The sequence below is a fragment of the Quercus lobata genome, chromosome 5, assembly GCF_001633185.2.
Source record: "Quercus lobata isolate SW786 chromosome 5, ValleyOak3.0 Primary Assembly, whole genome shotgun sequence".
In the NCBI taxonomy this organism is placed as follows: Eukaryota; Viridiplantae; Streptophyta; class Magnoliopsida; order Fagales; family Fagaceae; genus Quercus; species Quercus lobata.
The window spans coordinates 10,658,959-10,669,987 of NC_044908.1; the positions used below are offsets into that span (position 1 = coordinate 10,658,959).

General features: G+C 43.3%; 2 protein-coding genes across 2 annotated transcripts; one reads left to right on the forward strand and one right to left on the reverse strand.

The window, feature by feature from the left end:
- The first annotated feature begins 2,324 nt into the window (after window positions 1-2,324).
- On the forward strand, window positions 2,325-4,129 carry LOC115989921 (glutamic acid-rich protein-like). Its single transcript, XM_031113790.1, has 3 exons — window positions 2,325-2,331; window positions 2,474-2,659; window positions 3,966-4,129. The coding sequence occupies exons 1-3, from the start codon at window positions 2,325-2,327 to the stop codon at window positions 4,127-4,129; spliced, it is 357 nt and encodes a 118-aa protein (XP_030969650.1).
- A 5,415-nt stretch (window positions 4,130-9,544) lies between these two features.
- On the reverse strand, window positions 9,545-10,054 carry LOC115989922. Its single transcript, XM_031113791.1, has 2 exons — window positions 9,767-10,054; window positions 9,545-9,718 (listed from the first exon to the last, which is right to left on the reverse strand). The coding sequence occupies exons 1-2, from the start codon at window positions 10,052-10,054 to the stop codon at window positions 9,545-9,547; spliced, it is 462 nt and encodes a 153-aa protein (XP_030969651.1).
- Between the last annotated feature and the right edge of the window lie 975 nt (window positions 10,055-11,029).

Below are 11,029 nucleotides of genomic sequence, written 5' to 3' on the forward strand. Positions count from 1 at the left end.
AGAGAGGGGTTTTTTTGATACAAAGGAATTGATACTTGTTGGCTTTCTGAGTTTTCAAGCCTGCTTGTAGCTAGCTTGCTTCTTTGGACTTATACAAATGCCATATATGCATACAAAAGTGAAAAAAAGAAAAAAAAAATCGGAATAATACAATGAATAGTGAAAGTATAGAGTTCTGCATAGTAGTGAACAGTATGAGAAGTAATTTCCTAATATGTCCAAATACTGATACAATGAAAAATTTTCAATAATGTCTGATACTTGGATTGTAAAAGTAAAAATTCCAATAATATTTCTCCCCGCCAAAAAAGAAAAGAAAAAGAGATTGATTCTAAACACTTGAAATACACTTTCTCAATTTCAACACAAATGGCAAGATCATATTTCGATTCATATCTATGTGACTAGCTTACCGCTTCCCTCTAATTCATTAGTCAATCTCTCCCTTTCCTTATTATTTTTCACTAGTATTATTCTCGGGTGTTGCACGGTTTGATGAAGATTCATATCTAAGCTCAAAATTTTAAAATAATTAAAACTAAATTATTAAATAAATAGTAATAATAAAATTTATAATTAAGTAAATAATTTTATAAAAAATTACTTCAAATTCTGATTGTTTAGAGTTTAGATTTTAATAAAAAATTAAATACAATAACCAAAATAAAAAATCAAAACATACACAAATGAGTTCAAAAATTGAGAATAAAAAAAAAAAAAAAAACTAAAAACTTACATAAAAGAATCAAGAACTTAAATGAGTGTCCATTGTTTTGCTTCTTTATATTAAACTTCATTTGATATAATATCCTGCATGCAAATTCGGAAGTAAAGACTAATAAGTAAGAAGAATTTATTAGATTAAAACATTAGCGTAATTTTCATTTTGAAAAAAAAAAAAAAAAACAACAACAATGTAGGGTGTATTGCGTGGGATTTAATTATAGGGATGACTTATTGGTCAAGATGGATTGTATTGAAAAGTTATGGCTGAATATATAAAAGTTCTAAAAATTTTGATAATAGATTTTTAGTTGGAATATAATTTAAATTTCTAAAACTTAGATGATAAAGCTTTATCTAAATTAAATTATTGTTAAATCGTATCTCTTAGTCAAGAGTTTTGTAACTTAATATCCTAATAAAACACTAATTTAATAAGATGCAACTTGAGGAAAAAAAAAAGTGGGTTGTGTGAGATTTAAGTTTAGAAAATTTTTATGATGATGCCAAAAATCATCAGTAAGTCGCTTAGTCCTCACGTGCTCCAGACGAAACCTGCGCAACAAAGAAGGAGAAGAAGACCTTAGAGAGTACCGGTGTGGTACCGGCCAAATACCCTTCGAAGGTTAAGTTAGAGAATTTTCACAACTCTAGAGTGCTAGAGCTGAGGTAAATTATGCGTACTTGGGTTTGTGAGGGCTTTGAGGGTTTTTATAGTAGCATAGAGCTGACATTCATTTCTTAGCGGAGAGGGTCTTTCCTTTTATGAAAGATCCTCATTAATACACATATGTTGTTGGATCCTTTCCTTATAAGGATTCCCTTAATTAGGGTTAATCATGGGGTACAAGATATTTCCTTGTATAAACCCTCGTAGAGGTCAAGCAAGGCCACGCTGGACCCGTCATGCTCTTTATTCCCGTTGGTTTCTTTATTCCCGTCGGCCTGTTGTTCCGTTCGAGGATTCCGGTCAACTTGTGTAGATGTCGTCGGGGATTGAAGTGAGGCCGTCGGCCTATGGCATCATTGCTTTCATACTTTCATCCATGCATGTGAAGTTGACAGACTCATTGGAGCCGTCGGCTTACTTGTATGTAACGAATTTATTTCTTTCTAAGAACGCCTTTATCAACTACCCCCTACTCCATGGCTTCGTCGACTTTAGCTGATGAGTCATGGAGTGTAAATTGTAGCTTTTCTTTTATTATTTATTTGTTGGAAAAAGGGGTGTTCATTAATGGCTCTTTGAACAACTTTCATTAAATGCTGGGACACGTGGCATAGGCTGATTGGCCTTGTTTCTGAACAAAAGTGTCGCTTTGTTTCTCGTACTCTTTCGTCCTACAAATAGCTCATCACCTCCTCTCATTTTTCCTTATTTCACCTTCGCAAATCTTAAGAGGGAGAACTGTCGTTCCGTCACCTTCGTTGCCATCAAATTACAGATCCCGTCACCTCTACAGAGTTGTCTACTAATCCTGTAAGTCCCCTTCTCCTTTTTTCCATTTTTTTTTTTTTTACTTCCATTTGGCTAGTTGTCACTTCTAGAGAGACTCGTCAAATAGGTTCTTTGAATACCTCTGTTGCCTGTAGGTGAATAGATGTCAGGTGAGAAGCGACGAGTGAACAATCGTTGTCAGTTCGTGAGGGAGCGGGGTACGATAAAATCCATCCGTCAAGTCATGGGCCCGAGGAGGGCTTATCCTAGTCCTCAAAAAGGGAACTGTCTGCTATTTTCCTGATGACGAAGAGGACAGAGAGGAAGTAAAGGAAGGAGAGGGAGTAGAAGAGAGGGAGGATGAGGATGAATATGACGAGGGAGAAAGGGACGGAGTGGAAGAGGAGGACGAGGAGGAGCGTGAGGAAGAAGATGATGAGGAGGGTGAGGATAATGAGAGTGCTCCTGAGGGAGGAAGTCCAGGAAGCCCAGGGGATGGTAGGACTCGTCCTTTTATCATTCCTGCGATATGGACTGTCAACGATTTTAAACCAACGACGACGACTAACATTTTCAAGAACCTATGAGATTGTTACCAAATCCTCGAGAATGTCCCCATCTGTCTGCCCAGGAAGTCTTGTGGGGTCGTTTTAGTGGTGGGAACCATTAGCTTACTCTTGACAAGTTCTTTTGGTGCTATAGACCCCAACATATCTCCTCGTCCCAAGGGATTTACCATTTTGCGGTGAGGAAGATGTCACTCAGGCTAGTGTTGGACACGCCTGACTCCAATAGAAATTGGAAGAATATGTACTTTTTTGTCCAAGGGACGGACTAGGCATGTCGACGAGAGGAATGGGTCACTATGCCTCATGGCTTCCATAATACTTAGGATATTGTTAAGGATTCAGGTTTAGTATTGTCTGCATTCTCACATTCCCTTTATTTATTTGCCAAGTATCTGATGTCGTTTGCTCTTTTTTTTTTCCTAGCTAGCGTCCATCCGCAGATAACTAACGAGTAGAAGGCTTTTATTCGTCGTGTGCTTGAAATCCCTTTTGTTGAGAGGAGGTGGAAGGACCTCGTCACCCTTGACATGTTGTACGTGTACTGTGGTGGTCCTGAATTGATGCCTGCAGCTCGTAGGCTGAACGCTTACTCTCGTTGGTGTAAGTTTTTACTTTTCTTCCGTCAGTTTTGTACTAACATCTGCTCTTCTAATGCTCGTTTTTTTGTCCTTTGTAGAAATGGAGGTAGGGAGGCAGAGAGCTTTGGTAAGGGTGTTAGCCATGACATGCAAGTAGAAGAAGGAGAGGGCCTTGATGTCGGCTCCCAAGGTTGTCACTAAAGGGATGTCCAAACGGAAGAATGAAGGCAAAGATGACCATCCTCACAAAAAGGGATCAGGCACTCCTGTTGGTGATAAGCCGCCAAAGTAGCCATCGCCTCCCAAACCCAATCATGGAGTTGGTAAAGGTTTGATGACAGAGACAGGTCCCGTCACTTAGGGAACTATCTGTCGTCTTCTGATGCATAAGGAACATGCCGTTGAGATGGTTGAGTCAATCATCAAGGAGACGGACTTGGACCCTTGTGTTGAATAAATTACTGAAGACTTAGGGGCATCAGGTCTCTTTGATCTTTCTAGGGTATGCCCTTTTTTTTTTCTCATACTTTGTTCCATTCTTTTATTCATTCATTTGCTGATGGTTGTCTCGATCTCAAGCGTTGGTGCACATGAAGGCGCTTTAGAATAGGTGCGTCGCCTAGGAAGGAGTAATCTGTTGGTTTCGGAAACGTCAAGAGATCGAGAATAAGGAGCGGAAGCAGTACAAGGAGGCCGTCTGTACTCTAAACGAGGAACTAACAACTGTTATTGAGAAGCTGAAGGAGGAATACCGTCTCCGAGAGAAGGCGCAGAAGGCCAAGGCAAGCTTGGAGACGAAACTGACGAGCTTCCGTGAGTAGACGGAGAATGCCAAGGCCGATGCCATAGCGGAGTTTAGGGCTTCCCAGCCCTTCATTGACTTGTGCGCTGTCTACTACGGCGACGGGTTTGACGACTGCCTGAACCAAGTTGGGTCCGTCTACCCAGATGTTGACTTGTCTAGGATCACTCTCGACGACCCAGTGCTGATGACTCCTGTGAGTGGCGACACCGTCAACGAAGAGTCTGGTGATTTCGCCCATACTGAGGAGTAGATTCCTAAAGATGACGGTGTGGTTATTGCCCAACCCGCTCTTGGAGGCCTCGTCGCTGCTTCAATTTTGTCTGCCAAAGACCCGTTTGCTCCAAGTGCATAAAACCTATTTGCTCAAGTTGTTTAGAACCCATCTGCTTAAGACGTTAAGAACCCTTCTGCTTTGGACGCCTCTCCAGCATAGTTCCCCTTATTTTTAACTTTTTATGTACTCCCTCTAATTTTCAAACAATAGTAAGGGCCCTTCTTGTTTTTTGGGCTTTGTTGTAAACATTTTCCCTTTTTTTATGGGCCTTTGTTTAATATTTTACTATATCCATCATTTTTAGTCCTACTTTGAGTATGCTTTTGGTTTCTAATGTGTTTATCCGTCTGCCTTAGCATGCATGTTAGGACACACTCGTCCCTTGGGGAACCCGTCTACTTGGACGTACCCGTCTACTTGGACTTGGTATTTTTAGGATATCCTTGGGATGAACTCGTCCACTTAAGGACCCATCCACATACGGTCTTAACAATTAAACCGTCTTCTTGAGGACCTAATAATTTGGAGGCACCCTTTGGGATGAATTTGTCCACTTGGGTGTACCTGTCCCCTTGAGGACTTGGTGAATTCGTCCACTTGTGGACTTAATAATTTGACTTAATAACTTGGGGGCACCCCTTGGGATGAACCGGTCCACTTATGGACTGAATAATGGACCCGTCCACTTGGGTGTACCCGTCCCCTTGAGGACTTGATAATAAATTCGTCCATTTGGTTGTACCTGTCCCCTTGAGGACTTGGTGAATTCGTCCACTTGTGGACTTAATAATTTTAAGGCACCTCTTGAGATGAACCCGTCCACTTGTGAACTTGATAATGAATTCGTCCATTTGTGGACTTAGTAATTTCACTTAATAACTTGGAGGCACCCCTTGGGATGAACCTGTCCACTAATGGATTGAATAATGAACATAGTTTCTTAGAGAAGTACACATACATACGTGCATAAGTAAAAAATTGTTATTGAAAGAATAAAAAGCTGCCATTTGGGCTTAAAAAGTACTGTAGATGGTAAAAATTAACTGAAAAGAACAAAAACTGTAAATGAGGAGTGGTGCTTTGCATGCTATTGTCTATTGGTAGTATTTCTTGAGTTGCTCAATGTTCCATGGATTGTGCAACTTCTGTCCGTCTAGCGTCTCTAGGTGGTAGGTGCATTTCCTCTGCCATGAAGTGATTCTGTAAGGTCCTTCCCAATTAAGTTCTAGCTTTCCTTGGGAGGGATCTTTTGTGACGCTTGTCACTTTTCTTAAGACGAGGTCTCCAACTTGGAAGTCCTTGTGTCTGACTCTAGAGTTGTAGTGCTTGACCATGAGATTCTGGTATTGTGCTAACCTTTGTGCAGCTGTTGCTCTGATCTCGTCCACTAAGTCAAGCTATAGGCGCATGGCTTCGTTGTTCCTACTCTCTTCATGGTTTTCCACTCTGTAGCTTGTGAGTTCGACCTCAGCTAGGATAACAGTTTCGCTCCCATATGCTAATTGAAACGGTGTCTCTCCTGTAGGTGTTCTAGCCGTCGTCCTGTAAACCCATAGTATGCTTGGCAACTCTTCCGGCCATATACCCTTTGTCCCCTCAAGCCGAGTCTTGATGATTTTGAGCAAGGATTGGTTCATGACCTCAACCTGTCCGTTGGCCTGAGGGTGGGCGGGCGAGGAGTAATGATTCTTGATTCCCAATTGTGAGCAAAATTTTCTGAATGAGTTGTTGTCGAGCTGCTTTCCATTATCTGAGACCAAGACTCTAGGGATCCTGTATCTGCAGATGGTGTTCCTCCAGACAAAGCTTTGTACGTTCTTCTCTATGATGGTAGCCAGGGCTTCGGCTTCCACCTATTTGGTAAAGTAATCTATACCGACCACTAAGAACTTCAGCTATCTCATCGCTATTGGGAATGGGCCTATGATGTCCTGGGCCTATGATGTCCAAGCCTTATTGAGCAAAACCCCACAGAGCTGTCATTGGAGTGAGCTTTTTTGTTGGTTGCCTAATGATGTTGCTCAATCTTTGATACTTGTCGCAGGTTTTGACATAGGCTTTGGCATCCTTCTGTATGGTAAGCCAATAATATCTAGCCCGAATCAATTTGTGAACCAACGACCGCGACCTTGAATGGTTCTTGTAGATCCCTTCATGGATTTCTCTCATTACATAATCTGCTTCCTCAGGGCTTAGGCATCTTTGGTACAGGCTGGAGAAACATTTTTTGTACAAAACATCCTTTATTAGGACGAATTATGCTGCTTGAACCTTCAGCTTTCTTGCAGCCTCCCTTTCGTCTGGTAGTGTTCCGTCTTTCAAATAAGAAACTATCGTTGTGGTCCAATTGCTTCCCGAGTCTATTCCTTGCACACCGACGCCATCTATCAAAGGTGAAAGCTAAACGAAAGAGAGTAACTTACTGGGGGTGAGCATGTGTTCTGCTGATGTGGCTTTAGCAAGACGGTCGGCTCGCTCGTTTTCTTCCCTGGGGATTTGAACAAACTTGGCTTGCAACTCGTCCACCCGTTTCCTTACTTGCTCCAAGTATCTCTTCATCCTTTCCCCTTTGCATTCGTAGTCACCGTTCACTTGACTTATGACCACTTGAGAGTCGCAATATAGAATTACACTTGTGGCTCCTGCGGCTTTGGTGAGATCTAGTCCTGCCACTAAAGCCTCGTACTCTGCTTCATTGTTGGTCGTTGGGAAGTCAAGACGAACCATGCACTCGATTTTGTCCCCTTCTGGAGAATGAAGCACTATACCTGTTCTGTCGGCCTGCCTGTTAGATGATCCATCCGTGTTGATACTCCATTAAGGGTGGTATTCTGCCCCCTTGCCCTTCATATTGGTGAATTTTGCAATGAAATTAGTGACCACTTGTCCTTTTATGGCAATACGCGGGCGGTATTGTATGTCGAATTCACTCAATTCAATTTAATCGTAGAGGCTTATCTGTTAGAATGACCACAGTGTGGGCTTGGAAGTGTGGTTTAAGCTTATGGGTTGCGGTAACTAAAGTGAAGGCGAGCTTCTCCATTGGTGGGTACCTTTCCTCCGCGCCTTGGAGTGCTTAGCTAGTGTAGCACACAGGCTTCTGCACCTTGTCTTCTTCTCTGACTAGGGTCACACTGACAGCGGCCGGGGAGACAGCCAGATAGAGGAATAGTTCTTCCCCCGGTTTGGAGGCACTCAGCAATGGTGGGGAAGATAGATACATTTTCAGGTCCTTAAATGCTTGCTGACATTTGGCCGTCCACTTGAAGGATTTCTTCAGCGTGCGGAAGAAAGGTAAGCACTTGTTCGTTGCCCTTGACATGAACCTGTTTAGCGCAGCTACTTTGTCGTTGAGGCTTTGTACTTCTTTCACGTTCCTTGGTGGCGTCATCTCTATTATGGCCTGGATCTTGTCTGAGTTGACTTCAATACCTCTCTGAGACACTATGAACCCCAGGAATTTTCTCGCCGTTACTCCGAACACACATTTGCTCGGATTGAGCTTCATGTTGTAAGAGCGGAAGGTATCAAAGGTCTCTTTGAGGTCGTCCAAGTGGTCGTCTTCCCTTCGACCTTTCACTAACATGTCGTCCATGTAAACTTGGACATTTCTTCCAATCTAGTGTGCAAACATCTTGTTCATGAGCCTCTGATATGTTGCACTCACGTTCTTGAGATTAAATGGCATTACTTTGTAGCAGAAGAGGCCTTGGCTGGAGCTTTGTCCAATTTGATCTAGTTGTAGCCAGAAAATGCATCCATGAAACTTAGTAACTGGTGTCTTGCTGTCTAATTTACCAAGACGTCAACTCGTGGGAAGGGGTAGCTATCCTTGGGGCATGCCTTGTTCAAGTCCGTGAAGTCCACACACATCCTCCATTTCCAGTTGGCTTTTTTTACCATCACTACATTGGCCAGCCAGTCGGGGTAGTACACTTCTTTAATGAATTCTGCCTCTTGCAGCTTGCATACTTCTTCCGCTATAGCTCGGTCTCGTTCTTGGGCGAACTCTCGCTTCTTTTGATGAATAGGGGGAAAAGTGGGTGACATATTCAACTTGTGCACCATGACTAAAGGGTCGATCCCGGGCATGTCTTCATAACTTTAGGTGAAGACATCCTGGTTTTCTTTTAGGAATGCTGTGAGTTCTTGACGGACTAGCAGACTGGCAAGGGTGCCGTTCCTAGTCGTTCACTTAGGCCTAGAGTTATCGAGAAGTATCTCCTCTAATCCTTCAATGGGCTTTGCAACAACCTGCTATTCTTCTATGCTCATGGTCTGCAAGTGGTTGTCCATCTCCAACATTGTTATGTAGCACTTGTGCTCTACCACTTGGTCCCCACACACCTCTTCTACTCCATACTCGATGGGGAATTTGATCATCAGGTGATAAGTTGAAGTCACAGCCTTCCATGAGTTGAGGGTAGGTTGGCCCGGTATGGCATTGTAGGCAAATGAGCAGTCGACAACAAGGAATGTAACATCCTTAGTAATTTGTTGAGGGTAGCTATGGACCATCATGGGCAATGTGACCTTGCCGAGGGGGCATACTCTCGTTCCTCCGAACCCAACGAGTGGCACATTGGTTGGTATGAGTTGCTCCCCCTTGATTCTCATCTGTTATAACGCTGGTTATTAAATGATGTCAGCAGAGCTTCCATTATTAATCAGGACCTAGTGAGTGTTGTAGTCCTCTACCTGTATGCTAACAACGAGTGCATCATCGTGTGGGTGGTAGAGACGTTGAGCATCTTCCTCTGAGAATCCAATTATGGGGTTGTCGACTTGTGCCATCTTTGGGACGAAACCCGTCAGCTGGACGTTCTAAACCATTTTGAGGTGAGTCTCACGAGCCTTCTTAGATGAGCCAGAAGCTGTAGTGCTCCCCACAATCATTCTTATGTCTCCTAAGGGTGGTCTAGGACGCTCGTTCTCCCTCCAGGCAGCCTGCTCTTGTGGTGGGTCCATCCTTTCCTTGTTGACGGACCTTTGTAACTTTCCTTGTCTGATAAGGGTTTCGATCTACTACTTTATGTTGTAGCATTTAGACGTATCGTGACTATGATCGCGGTGAAAACGACAATACTTGTCTCTGGACCTCTTACTGGGATCTCCCTTTAGCTTGCTAGGCTCTGCTAAGGCCACTTCATCCTTGATCTACATCAGGACTTGATCAAGCGGGGCAGTCAACGGGGTGGAGCTTTTGAACCCCCCAGTGGGGGGTTTGGAACACCTATCCTCCCGTTGGTCTCCGATCTTTGTTGTTTTCCGTCTCTTGTCCTGCTGTGTATCTTCTTGCCTTTCCCTCTTCTTGGACTTCTCCTCTCGAGCCTGTAATGCGTCTTCCGCATTCATGTACTTAGCAGCTCAATAAAGTACATCCGACATGGTTTTTGGGTCCTTTTTGTATAAAGAAAACAAAAACTTCCCCTTCCATAACCCATTGGTGAAAGCAGCAACAAGTATCTTATCATCGGATTTCTCAATTGAAAAGGCCTCTTTGTTGAAGCGGGTTATGTAAGACCTCAACATCTCATCCTCCCATTGCTTGATGCTCATTAGGCATGCAGTAGACTTCTTATACCTGTGCCCTCTGATGAAGTGTGAGGCAAACTGCGTGCTTAGCTCCTTAAAGGTATTGATGGAGTTTGGTGTCTGCTGAACCATACCTTTACGGGACCCTTCAATATTGTTGAAAAAGCTCGGCACATGATCTCGTCCGCCACGCCTTGCAAATGCATGAGGGTTTTGAATAACTCTAGGCCTCCAGGTTGTGGTTTTGTTTGGTGAGGCGTTCCACGACTGCGGCTTGAGTCTGAACCTGTCGTTTGAGGGCGGTGGTACGTGGTTTGTCTCCTTGGTTTTTGGTGGTAGCCATCGAGCAAGTGAGTACCATACAGCTTTTTGTTTGGGAAGTGGTAGTACCGCGTTGCTACGTTGTTCCCATAGACAGCGTCAGCTGATGATGCTAAAAATCGTCAGTAAGTCGCTTAGTCATCACGTGCTCCAGATGAAACTTGCGTAACAAAGAAGGAGAAGAAGACTTTAGAGAGTACTAGTGTGGTACCGGCCAAATACCCTCTGAAAGTTAAGTTAGAGAACTTTCACATCTCTAGAGTACCAAAACTGGGGTAAATTATGTGTACCTAGGTTTGTGAGGGCTTTGGGGGGGGGGGGGGTTTATAATAGTGTAGAGTTGACATTCGTTTCTTGGCGGAGAGAGTCTTTCCTTGTAGGAAAGATCCTCATTAATACATGTATCTTGCGGGATCATTTCCTTATAGGGATTCTCTTGATTAGGATTAATCGTGGGGTAGAAGATATTTCCTTGTATAAACATTTGTGGAGGTTAAGCAAGGCCACGTTGGACCCGTCATGCTCTTTATTCCCGTTGGCTTCTTTATTCCCGTTGGCTTCTTTATTCCCGTCGGCCTCTCTCTCTTCTCATCGGCCTGTTGTTTTGTTCGAGGATTCCCATTGACTCGTGTAGATGCCATCAGGTATTGAAGTGAGGTTGTCGGCCTATGGCATTGTTGCTTTCGTACTTTCGTCCATGCATGTGAAACTAACGGGATCATTGGAGCCGTCGGCTTCCTTGTATGTAACAAATTTACTTCTTTCCATGAACGCCCTTATCATTTT